The 20000-nt window shown below is 47.4% G+C and overlaps 1 protein-coding gene across 5 annotated transcripts in view; it reads right to left on the minus strand.

The window, feature by feature from the left end:
* The window catches only part of ets1 (v-ets avian erythroblastosis virus E26 oncogene homolog 1), a 41289-nt gene that overhangs the window by 9387 nt on the left and 11902 nt on the right, over positions 1-20000 (minus strand). The window contains exons 1-5 of one of the 5 annotated variants that reach the window (XM_048265102.1): positions 15440-15781; positions 2377-2496; positions 1007-1207; positions 521-598; positions 6-254 (exon numbers count right to left, since the gene is read on the minus strand). In XM_048265102.1, coding sequence (XP_048121059.1) covers positions 6-254; positions 521-598; positions 1007-1207; positions 2377-2496; positions 15440-15506 — 715 coding nt within the window. In that variant the 5' untranslated portion in view covers positions 15507-15781. Of the gene's footprint in view, positions 1-5; positions 255-520; positions 599-1006; positions 1208-2376; positions 2500-15439; positions 15782-20000 lie in introns of those variants that run through there. The other 4 variants (XM_048265101.1, XM_048265099.1, XM_048265100.1 and 1 more) reach the window with 4 other exon arrangements.

A 20000-nucleotide genomic window follows, 5' to 3' on the forward strand; every position in this document is an offset into this window, starting at 1 on the left:
CTCACCTCTGCTCATGCGGCCCACACACATGTTGTCGGGAGAGACAACCTCCTGTTTGATGGGAAAGTAATCCCCCTGCAGCGGGTTCAGGGGCGTGTCCCGCAGGATGACGTTGGGGTACGATTCGTTCTCGTATTTGAGTGACAGCAGGTCCTCTGAGCTGATTGGGTGCAGGGTCTGGTAGGACTCTGTGATGAAGCCAGGTTCTGTATACTCTGAGGGCGGCACACATTGGGCATGCTCAATGCCATAGCCTAGTGGGAGGAATGATATCATGACAAATCTCATGTCAGTGAGTTTTATCATCATCATCATCATCACCATGTTTAGGATCATCACCCACACTCAGATGAGTGTTTTTGCCTTTGCTTGTTTGAGAACTAACTCATTTTATTTACACTGAACAAAACAGCCAGTGAATCAGCAGAATGGGCAGATGGGCTTTGTCTTAGTTATAAGACTTGTAGAGTTGTAGAGTTTTGCGGGGGAACAGATGGAACGTGACAAGAGTGCTACTCACTGACAAAGTAGTCTGAGGTATAGCGGGATTCCTGGAAGGTGGAGGTCAAGCCGTTGATTGGGAAATGTTTTGTGTCTTCTGCATTAGGGAGAAGAAAAGACACTGTATCAGACCCCCTGCACATTGGTGCACTCGCTTTCGACCTTTGATTTCATTAGATTCCATTGTTTTCCATTCAACCTCCACACATACCACCGGCAAACCTTTTTCACCGCCAAGGTGTAGATTACAATTCAGCTCTATTTTTGTTGCCACTGCTAAATTATATCCATTGTTTATCAAGTGCCTGTCAGTTGTAAATTGCCAGAAAATGTTGGTGTACTCATGTTGGTGCCTACATGCAGATATATATGCTGAGCATTGACTATTTTTATATATATTTAATGTAAAAGTAATATTAATAGTTGATGCCACATTCATCACAATACAGAGATTTTCCAAGAAATGAACACAGTTTATGTTTAGATGAAAAGCGTTCCCATTCACCTTTCTGCAGCATTTCAAGATGTTCCCAAAGGATGTCCCCAACAAAGTCGGGAGCGAGGTCAAGGAAGCGGTCCTTCCCTAGCGCACACAGGCTGGCCCCGTTCATGCAGAATTTGTGGAAGTCCACGTTCTTCAGGGTGAACTCATTCACTGTCCATGTCAACCACTCCCTGACATGATCCTCTGTCCATTGTCTGGGATCTGCAGAGACAAAAAGCGCCATTGTCATGAGGGCGAGACGATGGGGGGGTCAATCATCTCCTCAGGCAAAAGGCCAGAGTCTATTAAAAACATGCAAAAAGACTACAGTCTATGAATGTAGTCTATCTAATAATGGTCTAACATCTGACACTGGATGGTCTAAAAATGTGAATGGTCTGAATATTCACCTCATAAAAATGCTTTTCTCATCACAATTCATTTATCCTCGTTAATACAATGCAGACAAAACAAAAATCGTACCATTGTGTGTGCCTTCTGGCAGTCAGATCTATTGCTGACTCCTGACTCGACCAGATGGCCAACAAGACCCTCTGATCTTCTGATCTCTTTTCTATAGCTTACCACGTTGCGTGGTAGTCTACTATTAGCTTTAAAACTGTGACATTTGGCTTGCCGAGGACAGGACCACATTTCTTTCTGTTAACTTTTTTTTTTTTTTAAATGGAAACCATATATCCTCACTGAATACCATACCAAGGGAAAACATACAGTATATTCTGACTGAAGTCTCAGTGGTGGTGTTGGAACGCTAAATGAGCTCCAAGGAGGGATCCTTTCATGGGGCTTTGATGAGCTTTGGGTCCGTCACACGTCCCTCATCCTGCAGTGAATCTGACCCGACAGGCCCTCTCCGTTCCGCTATTTACAGACCAGGCCACACAAACTCAGGCCAGGACTAAGCACGCTCCCTGAGCCTACCCGAAACACACAGCGCCGAGTTCTCTGCGGTCTGCCGCAATTTGAAAAACATATTTCACAAGTGCTGCTTATAGCTGTTATGTGCCTATCTTCTTGCCCTTTTTAGCGATCTGCCTCCAAAACCACACATTTTTGAGCAACAGTGGATATGTCTAAGAAAAAACAACATGCAGAAAAACCTCCTCCACTTTGTCTGCATCAGATATATCGAATGTTGTGTTCTGCCTAATAGCATCACAGCTTTATTGAGTTGACAAACAAACTGTTTAAGTTAAACTGCCAATGTGACATTCACATTGTTTATCATTTGGGACACGCAGTTAGTCTCAAACTCTATAATGTGCCAAATAGCCTCTAAACAGTGTGGAATGCCCCTGATTTGCGTGACAGACAGAGTTCAGTGTTCCAGCGTAAAACTCCTGAGGGAATTTTTTATTTTATTTTTTTACCTTTGGGGATTCCCAGTCTCTGCTGTTCTTTGGTGAAGCCGCTGAAGGTGGCTTTGAGAGCCTGTGACATCATCTCCTTGCTTCCAGGCGTGAGGAGCGGCATATCCCCGCAGTCCAGGTCTACTGGGAGAGAGAAAAGCACACAAGAGAAGGCCATTAGCATTAGCAGTCAGTGCTACTGGGAGAGAGAAAATGACACAAGAGAAGGCCAATAGCATTAGCAGTCAGCACTAAGCAGCTATTCCAAGTAAGAGCCTCCACAGGGATTTCACAATGATGAAAGCACTTACACAATAGAGACACACATACTGATGACTTTTAGATGGAGTGAAATTAGGTCAGAACGGTGCGTGAGAGAGCGACAAGATTTTCTGCTTTATTCTGTGTGCTTTTTGGTGAAGGAGAATGAGTATTGCCCACTACTGTTTGCTTGCTTGTTTGGTTGGTCACTTGATATGTCAACCAGCTTGCTGCTGACCCCCTACATGGCCCTTTTATCCTTTTGACCCCGTTGTTCAAAGCCCTAAAGGTGGTCCACAAGAGCCTTGTGTGGGACCAGGACCATGGGGTCCGATATGTGTCTGATAACCCCTGAACGTGGTTCATAGTGAGTGCCCCTCATACCACATGTTCCGGCCCGAGAGACAGAGGAGCCACTGTCGGCCGGCCACTGCAGGGGTCCGGCAGTCAGGGCCGCGAGGTCGAGGCCACTGGGACGATGATGTCACGGGGAGCATTGGTGGACAGTGGCGTCCCGAGGGGGGGAACGACGGGGGTCTGGTGGGGTGGTCGTCGAAACACACAGGTCTCTGTTCCGCTCCTCACAGCCACCGGGCACTCGGCAGGACACACAGAAGCGCCTTTTTAACGGCGTTAAACAGTGCCCAGTGACTCGCCCCTGATCCAATTAGGGCTGGCAGAGACAGAGGGGGAGAAGAAGGGGGAACCCCCCCCCACCACCACCACCACCACCAACCCCCACCCTCCAACCCCTCAGGCCTCCACCAGGCCCAGCCAGGCTGCGGCCTCCCAGTGTGAGGCCCATAAAATGAGGCCGAGACAGACGGAGGTCCGGTGACTGCGGAGTTAATTTGGAGAGAAAAGAGGCGGGGTGGTGGTGGGGGTGTAGACCATGCTAACCCTAATGAGAAGAGATGAGAGATTGAGATCTATTGAGGTTTCTCTGGTATCACACGACAAGGGAGGCTTTGGGCTCGGGGCTTGTGAGTGTGGTGGCTTTTGTGTTTGTGTTATGTGTGTGTGTGTGTGTGTGTGTGTGTGTGTGTGTGTGTGTGTGTGTGTGTGTGTGTGTGTGTGTGCGTGTGTGTGCTCCCAGTCACTGCTTTTCTTCCAGCCCCCAGATGTTCTGGCAGTGCTACTGCGTTCTGAGTTTGATCTGCCAGCTCAGACTGACTCGTACTTCACGCTTTTTTCCCATCCCCCCTTCTTTTTTCGTCCTTTCTCTTTTTTTTCTTTGCTCCTCGTTGACGCGACAGGCTCTGTCTGGAATGCACAACAGCTGTCCTTCCTTCCATACAGCCTCTTTCTTTCTCCATTTCTCTCTCTCTCTCACTCCTACTCTCTCCATCATCTCTCTTTCTCACTCCCTTTCTCTCTAATTCTCTCCCACCCTCTCTCTCTCTCTCTCTCTCTATTTCCATCACTCTCTCTCTTCCACCATCTCTCTCTCTCTTTCCCACCATCTCTCTCTCTCTATCTCTTTCCATCACTCTCTCTCTCTCTCCCACCATCTCTCTCTCTCTCTCTTTAACTCCCTCTCTCTCTCTCTTTCCCACCCCATCTGAGTGACCAGGCACTGTGGCTGGGGGAACTTGACAGAACTACATTAAGCAGGAGCTCTCAAATGGATGAGAACAATAATGTGCTGCTGCGTGATTCAATTAGGCCCGGGACGCCTCCCCCCTCACTCCATTTGGAGCTCTTAATTGCACATTAGCTGCTCCATTTTATTGGCTTTGCGTCAAAAAAACAAGACGAAAGAAGACAAAAAAAAAACGGGGCCCCATTTTCACATTACCCAAAATTCACCCCTTATCCATCCATCGCCTCAGGAGAGGAGTGCCAAAAAAAAAAAAAAAAAAAATAGGAATGCAAATCTGTTTGGGCGAGAGCGAGCGTCTGACATGTTTTGCAGCGACGAGCCAGTCTCTGCGGGGAAGATTAATGTTCCCGTTTGAACGGCGGATCACACATGGCAGTGTGCTAACGAACTCCAGCACCAGGCCTGCTCATTGTTACCAAATGTACGAAGGCGCAGCTTATGAAAGTTTGCCACAGACAAAGCCCTTTTTTTTTATTTAAACGAGAGAGACATAAAGAGAGACATAGGGGAGGGGGGGCGGAGGTGGGGGCGGAGGCATCAGACGCTAAATCAGCAACATACCTATTGTCTGAGAGTCGCAAACAAACTGCAAACCTCCGGGCTGTGAGAGCCACCCGCCTTACACAGGTGATGTGTCATGAGGAGAGCGGGCGCCTTCAAACTGTTTTAACTGCAGAGCTGGCGGCTCAGAGCAAGCGAGGCACAGGACAGAGACAGATATGTAGATTTAAAGAAAGAAAGAGAGAGAAAGAGAGAGAAGACACACACAGAGAGAGATAGAGAGAGACACAAAGAGAGAGAGAGGCTGTCTCCAGCTTAAGCCTCCCTTTGATGTAACAGACGGTTTATTTGAGATGGACTCCTCTCAGTTTATCTGCACTTTCGAACTGCTCCCCTCGTCTTCCTCCTCTTCCTCCTCCTCCTCCTCCTCCCCCTCTGCCCCTCGTGCTGTGCTCTGCTGTGCTCCACTCGGCTCTACTCTGATCGCAGCCCACACAGCACAGCACAGCAGATCCTTGATAACTAGCTCCGCTTTAACCCTCTCTGGTTTGACCCTGCCCAATTCCCAGCCAGATCCGGCGCGGATCCGGCCCTCGCTTGGCCTGCGTCTGCCGACCCCAGGCCATATCAGTACTGTGTCTGTCTGCACAGCACCCAAATGTGTGGCTCTCTGGGTGGAGCCCCCCAGCCACACCGCTCTCTCACTCTCGCTTCAGAGTATGGTGTGTCAGAACTCCCACAACGATAAAAACGCCACACCTGTTTTTCAAAAACTTAAATGCCACTTGACACTTCGTGCTCCCACTTGAAGCTTTGCTTCTTTGACATTAAGATGTGCTGCAGTCTGCATGTGTACGAAAGTGTCCAAAACATTCAAACATTTCTCTGTGGTCTGGCACGTCGACATGTAGCATGCAAATTGATCATTATTAACAAATGTGCTTGTTTGCATTGGTCAGCTTATTTCCATAAGAAAAAGTTGCTCGCTGTATGGAGACAAAGTGACTAAGAGTGCAAACCCTCAGAGGTCTCTTTGAAGCTCCTTCCATTAAGTGAACAGAAAAGATCAAAGATCTCAGCCAAGTAATTGGGTTCTTTAGGGGAAGTTTCTAGAAACGGTATGATTCACATTGATGCCATACCAGGCTGGTGGACCTGAATGTTGTAGCCCCTCTCTCTTGTCATCTGTTACATACACACACACACACACACACACACACACACACAGAGGCACAGAGGCTAATGTTCTGACAGTCTCATCCTTCTTCCTGACTGACAATGGGAATGTGGCGTTCATGCACCAATCTTGTCAGTTTAGACAAGCATGGGACACTGCTCACCTACAGTTTAAATCAAAACAATGACCAAAACAGTAAGAATTATATAAGTTAGATAAAAGGGCTGTTTTAACCCGTGCTCTAAATGAAAAACGAAAGTGCCACAAAAACGATCAGGATTGTCAACAGGTTAGTAGAAGAAACGGCTCTCTTAAGCTCTCCCTGGTGAGAAGATCTCTCCACCAGCTGTTGCTCTGCTGTTTCATACCAATGGCCTGCAGACCTGTTGCCTGCTGAGAGGGTCCAGGTCTGCGGGGTGTAGACTCTGTGTGTGTGTGTGTGTGTGTGTGTGTGTGTGTGTGTGTGTGTGTGTGTGTGTGTGTGTGTGTGTGTGCGTGTGTGTGCATGTGTGTGTATGTGTGTGTGGGTGTGTGTGAGGAGGGGTAAAGCAATGAGGGGCAAGGGGACACGTGAACCAAATTAGCAGCCCTTTGGGCCCGTAGGCCTGGGCAGAGGGGTGTGAAATTGGGATTCTGTGGCCCCAGGAGGGTCATGCTCGACGGCATGGGGGCGGGGGGGTGGGGTGTGTCAGGGTGGGGCAAGGGGTGAATCACTCATCTGAAATGTGTTCCCATCACAAGACTGAGCTGGACGATGAATGGGAGAGTCTCACAGGGCTCGGGCTGACATCACAGTGGGCACAGTGCCAGCGCAACGCCTCTATCTCTCTCTCTGACTGCTCTCATTCATAACCCCCCCTCCCACCACACCACACACACGCGCACACACACACACACCCCCAATCCCCCAGTCCATTCCCATTAAGTGATGCAATGAGATGCGGGGAAAAGGCAACGCTCTGCCCAACGGGAGGAACACTGGCTGTGTTCACAGATAGGATATAAATAGGCACCAGATTGAAGATCGGGTGTGTGTGTGTGTAAGTGTATGAGTGTGCATGACATTGTGCATGTATGTGTGTGTGTGTGTGCGTGTGTGTGTGTGTGTGTGTGTGTGTGTGTGTGTGTGTGTGTGTGTGTGTGTGTGTGTGTGTGTCCCTTTCAGGGTGCGTGAGAGAAAGCGAGTGGGAGTGTGATTGGGGTCTCGATGGGTCACTCCATGGTCTGACAGTTATTTTGGGGCCAAAATTTATCTGGGCCTATATGTCAAATTTGCATAAGGGTCTAACAATGCACCTTTTCTTTCTTGCTCCCTCTCTTCTCACCCTCTCCCATTCTCTCTTTCTCACTCTCTCATTCTCCCTCCCTGTCTGCAGTTGGTGTGTGGGTGCGCTGTGTTTATGCATGTGAGAGGGCTGGCTTCCTGTCGCCCAGCCCTACTGTAGAGAGGGGTGAAGGAAGGGCTAAATACGCCAGTGTGCTCTGAGAAACCAGCCCCACTCTGCTCCCTCCCCTATCGAGGCGGCCTTTTTTTTTCCAGCGGCAGGCCGTTTTTGGAGGGACGCACGAGTGAGCCGCCATCGTCTGCCCATCTTTAGGGCCTCTGCAGGGGAAGCACGCTCCCTTCTGGCTTTTCCTTTCCAGAGGTGATGCTGCTATCACAAGCCCCTGCTTTGATAAAGATGCTTATCTCTCACAGTGAGTGTCACGGAGAGAGAGAGAGGGGGGGGGGGGGAGGGATGGAGGGAGGGAGGGAGGAGGAGGGAAGGAGAGATGGGTAATAAAGTTGTCCAGTATGAAGAGAGCCCATTCAAGCCGGCAAGCTCCCACTGAGAGAGGTGGTGGTTTGAAGGGGAGAGCTTGTTCTACTAGTATTTGGATTTCCATGTGAATACAGCAGGGGTTACCGGGGGGGCGTGGGGGCTAGGTGACCAAAATAGAAGTGGGCGCTCGCGATTTCCCGGTGACCGTGCCAAGGCCGCCAGTCTCGCCGAGGTCACGGGACGGGGCTATCCCACCCCTGGAACACTGCGGCTATTCTTGACCGCCGGGGCTATGGCCGGCTGTGGCCCCCTAGTAGCGCTCGCGCCAACACGCCCCATCAGCGTCTTGCCGCAGCAACAGCAGCCGCCGCCACCACCACCACCACGGAGGAGTGGCCAACCACCGGCCTTTTCAAGAACAACAAAAAAAGACCTCACTCCCTAACTGCTCCATCTAATCTGCCCCACTCTACCCCCAAACCTCCTACCCTCGAGCCCTCTTTCTCTCTGTCTGTAGTGTGCTCTGTCTCCCTTTGCATGCGAACCGTGCCTCCTGCAATCGTGTGGTAGCTGGACCGCTTTCAGTTAAACCAGACCAACTGACATGTGCAAACACATGGGGAGATGTGGGCCAGGCACAACGAGCTTTCTGGAGCTCAAAGAGCAGAGCAGAGCAGGTGGCCCAGGCACAGAGAGAGAGAGAGGGAGAGAGAGAGAGAGAGAGAGGGAGGGAGGGAGAAAGGGAGAGAGGGAGGGAGGCACATTCATTTTTTTTCCTGATGGGCTCGCTCAGCTATAAACAATCGAGCGACTGGCAGTGAGATCCGCAGGAACTGCTGCAAGAACTGTTTAGGTACTGGAGCAAAGCAACGAGAAAAAATGACAAACTGTTTACTCGATCCCCTGCATTCTTTCAGCAAACTTGTGCTCTGTGCTTTTTGCGATTACCAACACAAAGTGTGGACCTTCAGAGTCAGCAAAGATTTAAGATGGAAAACATGCAATGAAATAGAGAAGGAATAGGTGGGCGTATTTACTCCTTCCTGACATCGACTAACTGTACCACACACATATATAGTATATAGAAATAAATGTATATAAAGTCACTACGTGGTACAGTGTGTCGGAGTCTGTGAGTAATTATACATACAGTTAATGGTTTCTGTGCATTTAGGCATCAGGGAATGGGCAACAGATGCATTCTCAATTAATGAATTCCCCCCAGACCAAATTGTTTTTGAGTGACATGCCACGCATTCCATGGCTGTTTTGCCATCCCTGATGTGAGTGGCTCCATGTTTTCGTGTGTTCTCTTACGATGTTACGAAGAAACAGCTATAATACCAGGCTCTTAGCTCAGATGGCATTTTAATCGCAAACCTATTAAGGAGTAAAAGTTCTCTGGTTTTGGCAAACACAACACTACAATGTTTTTTTTAGAACCCAAACCTTGTGATGGGGTGGCCCATACTAGGGTAGGTTTGAAGATTTTCGCTTTGGTGTTTCAACTTAGGGTCACTAAGGTGTTAATGTGGTGTGGCTCTGTGCTAGAGGAACTCAGTTGCTCTGTTTGGATCTCAGCTGGTTGCTACAGATATCATCAGTGTATTTCCACACAGTCCTGTTGCAAGCAGCAAGTGAAAAGATTTCTGGTAAAGTTGAGGCACGCACACCAAAACAAACTTGCAAATACACATGCGTGTGCACACACGCACACACACACACACACACACACACACACACACACACACACACACACACACACACACACACACACAAACACACAAACATGCAGAGACACTGTAAGAATGTGAACCAATATATTGCCAACATTGCGTGAGAGACCACTATAAACACATTGTGGCCATTTTCCAAATATAATGTACTTGTCAAACGACCAGATCTCTTCAGAAACATTTTCTCCTACAAACATTAGCTGGCGTATGCGTCCCAAGAGCCCTTATGGTACATGCTATGCCTGTGAAAAAGCCAGTGATTATTACTCCGGCCTCTTGGGCCAGATGACTCCAGTACGTGTTGTTTGGCTCTTAATGGCCCGGGCAGCCCTAATGCTGGGCAAAGAATGTGGAGAAGAGGATGGTGGAGAAACTGAACCCAGCTGGACGCCCCCCTTTACTACCCTGGTCGCTCGCAGCTTGCACCAGGAAAGCATGTACCTTCCGTGCTTCACAAAAAAATACGAACGACACGTAGGCATAGAATTCTCACGTCTCCATCCAGAGGAGTGTTGCGTATTTCACCACATAACAGTGAAAAAAAAGAAAGAAACGTTTTTTGAAGTGTCAGGGGCTCCACACCTGGTTCGCATAGCTGCTGCACGCTGTGAGCGCTTGCGAGTGCCGGGTCCACATGGCGAATCCATGTGTTGTGGAAAAACTCGTAGCGCTCGTAAGTTTTGTCGACAGGAGTGCTCTGTCCACAACGCAGTCAGGTGGCGGCTACTGCACTTTGCGGGGTACCGTCGGCGGTGCCGGGTGATGGCAAAACCAGCGCTCGAGAGCTTGCTCGAGAAGCTGGAGCATTGACTCCAAAAACAGGTGGCCGAGGTGAAAATGCACACCGTAGCAGTGGGCCTAAGAAGCCCAGACTCGTCTGCTGTGGTGCCCGGAACCACTTTCTCTCTTTCTTTCTCTCTCTCTCCCCCCTCTCTCTCTCTCTTTCTTTTGGCCCATTGGGTCGGGGCCGGCCTGTGAGGTAGAGACAGAGGCAGTGGGCCTGTGAGTTCTCTTGGTGATGTCTAAAACAGACGGCGTGCAAACACGACACGAGTCGACCTCCACATCCTTGACAAGCAGTAAGCCAACACTGCACTGAGTCACAGAAGATCAGGCACCGGAGGAGAGAGGGACAAAACCAGATGGAGTAACAGATACAAGAAAGTGTGTGTCTGTGTGTGTGTGTGAGAGAGAGAGAGAGAGAGAGAGAGAGAGAGAGAGAGAAAGAGTGTCTGGGAAAGAAATAAAGTCACAGTGAGAGAGGCGATTAATGTAAGTAAGTGTGTGTGTGTGTGTGTGTGTGTGTGTGTGTGTGTGAAGAGAGAGAGAGAGAGAGAGAGAGAAAGAGAGAGGTGAGTGGAAAAAATAAAAAAAATGTGTGTATGTGTGTGTATGTGGTTTTAACAACAAAAGAAGAAGCAAAGGGTCTCCAGCCATGCTTTGTGACGTCTGGAGAATCATCTGGATGTGTGAGTGTGAGTGTGTGTCTGTGTGTGTGTGTGTGTGTGTGTGTGTGTGTGTGTGTGTGTGTGTGTGTGTGTGTGTGCGTGTGTGTGTGGTAGAGGGGTTGTCTGTGGCGTCGGCAGCACTATGCTACAGGCAGAGTGACTCAGTAATTAGCCTTTAGCAGGCGTCTGGGATGAGACGAACATAGCAGCAGCGGGACGCCAGAGCACTGTGAGAGGGGGCCAGACAGGAGAGCATGTGGCTAACAGAGAAAGCAAAACCAGGAAACAAGAGGAGGAGGAGAGAAGAAGAGAGGAGGAAGAGAAGGAGAAAAGAAGGAGGGCCGATCAGTTAAATGTGGAATGAAGCGTCCCATGCTGCATTCTTTGTTTTGTTTTTGTGTTGGGTTTTTTTTTGGGGTCTGGCATGGTGAAAGAGACGTACACCCCAGGGAGAGTGCCTTCTCAGGGGCTGTGGGGATCGCTGTGATGGGTGAGGTCAACTGACATTTCGGAAATAGTCTGCCATGTCAGAAGTGCTGCTCAGCTTACTAATGCATGCGCCGCCTAAGTAATTTGGTAGTGCAATCAACTGTCCTCCTTTTCAACGCCATTGTTCTAGTGCTTTTAAGACATCCATTAAAGCGTGAGTGTACTTGATTACATATCTTTCTCTCTCTCTCTCTCTCTCTCTCTCTCTCTGTCTGTCTGTCTTTGTATCTGTCTCCCTCTTTATCTCTGTCTTTTTCTTCTCTCTCTCTCTCCTTCTGTCTCTCTGTCTCTATGAGCTGTTCTCACACATGCTTACTATTTAGCGCGCTGGGGCATTCTGAAGGTAACACACTGCCTTTTATGACAGCTTTAAAGGGAACCATAAAGATGTGAAGTCACCAGCATGGCATTCTGAAAAAGAAAAGGGATAAGGGGGCAGGTCATTTAAACAAGTGTACATTCAGTGTGTTGGGGGGGTGAGGGGGTGGTCATTTCGTTAACACACGTCATGAGGCGGGTGGGAGTCAGGCCATAGAGACCCACTGCTGACATGGCACCGCCTGCCCTCCACTAACTAAGAAAACATTAGCCGCAAGCATGACTAGCACAGGTTCTGGGTCGCAGCGGGCATGTCAGTGCTGACTAACAAGGTGTGTCACATTTTCCTTAGAAGCCAGCTCCAAAGTACAGTTTAAAAAAACAAAAAAACAAAAAAAACATGACTTGGTTCAAGACATAAAAGTCTTTTGAAGTGCCATTTTTATTTTCTTTCTATTTTTTTCTTCAACATAACAGAGAATTAATTAAAAAAAAAAAAAAGCCAGACTCAAGTCATTTGTTTGTGTGCTCGGCCGGCGACCCACTTCAGAAGATCCCGAATCACCCTTCGAGTTCTATTTGCTCAGCTGCCCCTCTCTCTCTCTCTCTCTCTCTCTCTCTCTCTCTCTCTCTCACAAAGCAGCTCTCACACACACACACACGCACAGACACACACCTAGAAAGAGGAGCCCGGGTGGCATAGCGGTTAGCTGCCCACCATTTCATACCCAGGGAACCCACTGCTGCACCCTCTTATGCAACAATGCCAACACAAGCAATCGTGCCCACAGACATACTGAACTAAAGACTCCATGTCTCCCAAAGACATGGAGATCCAACGCTGAACCGTCGCTGGTTCACATAATCTCCTTTTGATGTGGATCATTTTTTTCTTTCTTTCTTTTTTTGGAGTGCCTTTGGGATTATGGTCAGTGACAGGGGGCATCTGTCACAAACCTGTGGCACCACAGTGTCTGTGCCAAGCCAAGTCCAGGGCCAGGCTGGCGCGCAGGGCCCTGGCCGCCCAATTGAGACGAATGCTGCAGCAGCACAATCAGATAAAGGAGGACAGCGGGTGGCCCACCCGTACCACAAACATTCCTGTCATTCACTGAACCCTGGAACACACTACTGGAGAGAGAGAGAGAGACAGAGATGTAGTCATATACGTAATTGCTTCAGGGTAGTATCCCTATGGGATTTTACACGGGAAAAAGAATAAGATATGGCTGTCCGATTTTTTTGCTCCTGCTGAGGCCTTTGAGTGCTGGGGTGAGTTGTGTTTGGTTAGATAAACCTTTGGCACTGAAAGGCCGCGCACTTCTCAGGGAGAACACAAAGACCCATCACCTTGGGGGATCTGGCGCAATTGAAATTCCACTATCTCTTGAGACTGTTATGCTTGTTGTTATGTCTACACGTCGGCACACCAGACAGTCACTTTCAGCAGGGCACATTTAGTGGCCTCAGATGTGAAACTAAGTGCAATTAGCTCAGCTACCGGTCACACGTGACATCTGGCGCTTTGCCTTGGTTTCAGTCACTCATAAGCCCACAGAAAAACATTAAAACAATTTAAATATTAAAAATGTATCTAAAAATAAGATCGATTACAGTATACCTTCAAAGTAACAGTCTTTAGCACAAACATGATACTACACACTGCACAACCTCTCTGCACAATCACAAACCATACTGAACTGTCAAAGCATAGTCAACGTCTGTCTCGACTTAACTAAACTAAACTAAAAAATGATCTTTCTCCTGACCTGAGAACCTTAGCAGTGCCTATATGTTTGAATCCCGCAGCATGCTCACTGCTCATCAGATGCCAGGGATGGGGTGTGTGTGTGTGGGGGGGGGTGTTAGGGTTAGGTTGGTTTAATTAGTAGGCTAGGGTGAGAGTAAACAGGAGTGACCGCACTCCTGACCTAGATGCCTCGACCCTTGGCAGTGGCGGCTGGTGAGTGAGGAGTGAAGGAGCTAGCATTGCAAAATGGTTTTGCAAGATAGCATGAAGTTTTGGCAAGCCCTCCACAACTGTCAGCACTTTTTTTGTATTTAACAAGAATGTTTCTCCATCAGAGGGTGTGTGTGTGTGTGTGTGTGTGTGTGTGTGTGTGTGTGTGTGTGTGTGTGCATGATTCTGGGAAGTGTTTCTGTGTGTGTGTGTGTGTGTGTGTGTGTGTGTGTGTGTGTGTGTGTGTGTGTTGCATGTGTGCACCCTCTGCAGGTTAACCAAACAGTTGATTCAAACCTCTAGCTAAGAGCTAGCACTTATGATGATATTGCCACACATAGCTGCAACCACAGTCACCTATTTATCCACTCAACCTACTAATGAACATACTATACAAGGGTACCACAGAGCAACAGTAACTATACCCGCCCATGATATCTGTGAGAACAACACACACACACACACACACACACACACACACACACACACACACACACACACACACACACACACACACAAACACTTCCCAGAATCATACACACACACACACACACACACATACACACACACACACAGAGAGCCTGGCACAGTGCTCTAGGGATGAACCCAAAGCGCAGTCCTACACTGCATACTCATCACCTTGGCCTCATCCTCATGAGACTCTGGTCAGGCGGGAAATCCTGCTGACTACCTCAGCCACATGCCCTGACTCCCTGCCTTCAGCCTGGCCGGTTAGGTCGAGGGTGGTAAGCTGGGGTGGGTGGATGTTGGGGTGTGTGTGTGTGTGTGTGTGTGTGTGTGTGTGTGTGGGGGGGGGGGGGCTGAGAATGAGTCTGTCTGCTAAAATGTAGTGGTCAAACAAGGTCAGGTAGATGGTGAAAGAAAGAAAGAAAGAAAGAAAGAAAGATAGAAAGAAAATACAAGTCTGACTGATAACTAATACAAATAAGGGGCGACAATAAACCAATCAATCATTCAATATTAAACAGTATGAAACTAAATTGCCACTACTAAATTAACTTATAACCTTTCGCAGAGCAAGACAAAACAGCTTTTAAAGTCGCATGCACCAGTAGCGAAACTTCAGCGATAGTATTTATCTTAGCCACATTTGGCTCACACTTGTTTTAAGTTACTAGCAATAGCAACAGGAGCCTCATTTAAAATCGGACCGGCAGGGTTTTAGGCTAACCTACTGTCAAAAGCGCGAGACCAACAAATAGCCAGCTCCACCTAACACAGGCGGCGAAGCGCAGAAGCTAAACAAGGATGGACATGATTTAGCAAGAATATTTAAACTCCAAAAAGCCCAACAAAAATATAACCATTCAAGTCACTGTCTTTTCATTAGACAGTGATAAGCAACTTAATAACACCAACGCGTTTTCTCAGCGGATCAAAACGCTGCTGCAGGATCAATATGTTACATCCGCGCACGTCTATAAATAATTGATGCGCTCATAGCATGTATCTTAACACAAGACAGAAATATAATGTCTCGCTGATTAGCCTACTTCACATACACACAATTCGTTCGGAGGCAGCAGCTGTTCTTTGGCTACAGTATTTGGCGTTTCTGCAACTGGAAACATGCAACACGGGGATCAAATATTCCGTTACTTCAGAGATACATTCAACACCGCACCAGACACTTCTACAATTGCCATAACGCATCTTTGATTCAACGTTTCAGTACATACAAAGCAGATGTATAACATGTGCTATAGGTTACAACCACAGTTGTTACAATAAACGATAAAGAGGAAAAATATTCTCTAGAGACATATGGATAGTGAAATAATATTGCACAACACGCTTAATTACTTACCTTCCACTTTCTCAGATTTTATTATGGTTAACGTTGGTTTCATATCAACAGCTGCCGTCATGATCATGTATTTAGTATGTTCAGCAGGGTTTCTTTCCCCCAATATAATAGTCCCAAACTATGTTATAGACTATATCGTCTAGTCTTATGTTATTTCCCGAAAAAAGGCTTAAACTTTCTTTATGGTATTTTTTCCTTCCCTAATTGATAGACATTCGGCGACGTTTATTACTAGTACTCTAGCTTGTCTTTCGCTTTCTCTCTCCCACTCTTTCTCTCTCTCCTTCTTTCTTTCTTTCTCTTCTCTTTCTCACTCACTCACTCCTTCCCTCCCTCCCTGTACCTTCGTCAGGGCGTTTCTGTGCTTGTCGGTGCGGAAGAGGCAGCACGTACAGCAGCGTACATGTACGACACTACAAAGTGGGCGGCGTTAGCGAGGCCAAATGCCTCACAATTCAATTACATTCCTTTCAGCTGAGGCTCCTCAGAATCCCACTACATTATCACGTAGCGTCGCTGGGGATGTCAATTCTTAACAGTTACACGTTTGTCTCCAAGTCAAGTCACAGTCAGGTTTTTTTAATCGTTTATTGGACAAGCTTAATGTTTCCCTCTCTTTTAATTTTTTTCTCTTTGAAACAAAACATTACAGCTGGGAACTTCCCCTTCTCGCTTAACACTTGTGTTAAGTTTATATGGAATTCTACTGGCAATGACAGAGCTATTGCACAAGGAACCAGAAGTCACATCATGTTCGAAATCTGACTTGAGCAAGAGCTTGAAACCTGCATTAGCCTACCCAATATAAAAACCTGATGCAAGAAATTGCATAATAAGCCTTGCCTACTGATGTTGGTTTTAACACAGTGCTATTCTCAACATTTAAAAGCCCATTAAAAACATAAAAGTAATGATATTTCAATAAACTATGAAGCCATGGCTTTTCATTATTTCTCGTCGGTGACAGACCACACTGAAACAGCCTCTGGATTTCCCCATGTTATTGAATTAAGCAAACACTGGGTAGATTCTTATAATATGGGAAGACTTCTGAGCAGAACTGTAGTGCAAATGTGCAGGCAGGCATTAAACTTGTAACCTACTGTATAGAGCTCTGCATTTACTAATTGTTGAATTGTAAGGAATGTATGTGATTTTAATAACAGGAATTCTCCAATCCCCCCAGCAAGCTTTTTAGTCTAAGCTTTGCTTAGTGATGACCGTTGTGGACACATAGCAAGCCAGCAGCAGGCTGGGAATCTGAGCGCTGGACCGGTTTCCCTCATAAACACCTCTGAGTGCTTCCTGCCCACCTCGGCTGGATCAATAAAGTAAGCCGTGTCTGTCTCCCTCTCCGTAAGGCCCACAGCAGAGAATGTCCAGCCCCAGATGAACAAAACGGGGCCGACACAGGGCCAACCCAGGGCCGAGGAGCGCCTGGGACGCTGGTCTTCCCGCTGGTCCACCCTGAATGGAGCGTTGGGCCTCTTCACAGAGGAAAGTTTGAGGCATAAACAAATGGCCAACACTAGATACTGGTTGACCCAAATATTTGGGGCTATTTATCAACACTAATTCAATTGGGCCATCCATCACAGTAGCCTGCGAGCATTTGATTTGTGAGAGGATTATGTTGTATTTGCTTGGTTTTATTTACATCCTTTTTTCCCCTCCATGCCGCTCTCTCTAACTTATTTTTGGATGTTTTTTTAATTAGAGACAATCACTATGTCATGTTCCATATTAAATCAAGAGGATTAGAGAGAGCGAAGACACAGTGGGGTGGACAAGAAAAATGGGACAGAATATTGAAGGATAAAACTTGAAGAGGGAGCAATACAGAAAAGATAGAAAAAGATGTCATGGATAAAGAGAGAGACAGGGCGGCAGAGAGAGGGAGAGGAGGAGGGGGGAGAGAAAGGGAGACAATTCCCTGCACTAAATAAATTAGCTGCCATGGCAACAGATTGTCATGTCATTGCAGTTGTCATGCACTGATCTGCCGGTTTTGCATGTGCAGCAAAATAATACTGACAACTGAGGAAGAGGCTGTCCAGAACAATCCACAGCCCTGACGCTGATCACCAGAACAGAGAATAGAACACAGATCTTAGACCTCAAACAATATTATCCAAAGACTCGAAATACTGTTGGATTCAGCAAAAGCCCTTCAATCATCATCTGTGTGCAGGCTAAGCTTATTAGATCACTGAGAAGAGAGAGAGAGAAAAGCCCTGGTACGGCAGCATTGTAATGGCTGGGCAGTGCATATCTTTAAATGGGATCAGGAGGCCGGGCGAGCCAACACTATTGATCATGTATGGATTTTCAAACAGGAATTCAGTGCCGTCTCCATTAGCCGGCCTGGATAGTGTTTCAACTGACAGATATGAGCTATGGTGGAAGCGACAGAGACGCAGTGTGGTTTCTGTGGCAGGGTGGAGAGGTGGGGTGAGGTGGGGTGGAGTGGGGGTTTGCGGATGGGTGTACTGTTGAGGTGAATGGAGATAGGTGGAGTGGGGGGAGCAGCCTGCCTCACACTTCTGCCTGCCTCTCATTCACTCCCTACTTCCCTCCCTCTCCCTCTCTCTCCATCCCTCACTCACTCATTCACTCACTCGTTTGCTCTCCCTCCCTGTCTCTCAGTAACCCTTTTTTTGTTTTGGTCTTAATGAGCTCCTTGTACTCTTAAAAGGACAGCCTGGGTCCTTTGGTGCCCAGGGGCAGCCATTAAGTCTAATGGTGTTGCTGACTAATATCTTGACTGGAGTTCACTGAGTGCCTATATTGTTGGGACGGTAGTGGTAGTGGCTGTTGGGGGTGGGGGATGGTTGTGCGGGTTTGTTGTTCAATTCATTTTTGCACTCAGATTCAACCTCCGATTTAGCATTTGATGCATAAGGTAACATTAAGTTCTACCTGCTACCCACAATTATTGCTATTTATGTAAGGGCTTTGATCTTCATACTGTAGCAGTGGCCAGGCCTTTTAATGTTGCTGTTGTTGGTAAATAGGAACAGGAGAATGTTTTGAAACAGCCCAGGCAACCCCACAAGGAAACCTTTTTTTTTTTTTTCTGAACAAAAAAAAGGTTCACCTCCTTTCATTTTGCAGTCAAAGGATCTTAAAAGAAGAGTCCAAAATGGAAAATCACAACAGGCATGGAAAAGTACAAAAACATCTCAGAGCTTGAAAAGAAAGCACCTCTCTTCGTTCTCAAGAAAAATGTGTGTTCATCTGCCATTCGGGGCATTGACACACTTTACTGGTGTTTCTGGAGTTGTTTCCACTCATTTTTAAATTCAATTATGATACCAATAGAAGATAGATGGCAGAAGGTCCTCAAATCACATTTATAAATTAATTTACGTTTCGAGTTGGACCTCCTACAGGGCTTTTTTTAAACAGTAGTTGTTGACTCCCCAAAACAAGCTGTTACCAGGATACCACCTCGGAAAAATACATCTCTCGCTCTCTCTCTCTCTCTCCTCCTTTCTTTCTTTCCCATTGTAGAGGCTGGAAAGCATGTGCTGTTCCTCACTGCGGCTAATGGCGGTTTGGGAATCACAACTATTTCAGAAACAACCCTGCTGCAGAGAGAGACCCTGCTGCACAGCCATTATACGGCTTTGGGACTGGCCTCCCGGTCCGCAGCAGCACTAGCATTTCCAGACTTATTTTATCCTGGCTCTTTATGGCCAAGTGCATGGGATGGATGAATGTCGTTGCCATGGTATTGACAGTTAGCAGATGATATGAACCTGGCTGACTGTGGGAAGCCGTGCTGTGGTTCTGTAAGCAGGTTAGTCTGATTTATGTGTGTTAGTAGGCCTACTTCCTGGTGCGGACAGATTGTAATTTACTGGAAAACATCAGGTGTTGCATTATCTTTGGATTACGATAACTCATTTCCTCACTTAGTCATACTCATTTGCAATGTTACCACTCTTTCCAAATGGCATTAAGAATGTACAATAAGCCATTCCTGAAATATGCTGACTCATGGGTGCAAACTTCAGCCCCTATCCTGCCCCTATCTCTTTCTCCACAGTCGACTGATGCCACAGGCTGGCCGTAGCCCTGCTGAGATCACAGAGTCCCCCTAGAGTGAGGGAGAAAAAAGGGAGCGAAGGAGACAGACGAGGGGGGAGGCGCTTAGGTCTGCTGGTGCTGTGGCGGCCTGCTGGAGGGGGCCGGCTGTGGAACAAAGGCCCAGCTCTTTTCTGAACAATTAGCCGGGCTAAAAAGGACATCTATCTTCTCCATTAGCTGCACCACGTGCCTCCCATTCAGTGCATTGTGTAGATAATTAAATTGCATCTCCCATCTCCTCCTCCCCCTCTCTCTGCCTTCCAGTCCTCCTCCTCCTCCTCTTCCTCCCTCAGGGTATCAGTGTCTCCGAGGTCTCCCTCCCTCTGCTCAGAAGAGCACTCTGGAGTGTGTGTGTGTGTGTGTGTGTAGGTGCGTGTGTGTCTGAGTGTCTGTGTTTGTGTGTGTGTGTGTATGTGTGTATATGCTTTTCTGTGTGTGTGTGTGTGTGTGTGTGTGTGTGTGTGTGTGT

Source organism: Alosa alosa, chromosome 15 (genome assembly GCF_017589495.1).
Source record: "Alosa alosa isolate M-15738 ecotype Scorff River chromosome 15, AALO_Geno_1.1, whole genome shotgun sequence".
In the NCBI taxonomy this organism is placed as follows: domain Eukaryota; kingdom Metazoa; phylum Chordata; class Actinopteri; order Clupeiformes; family Clupeidae; genus Alosa; species Alosa alosa.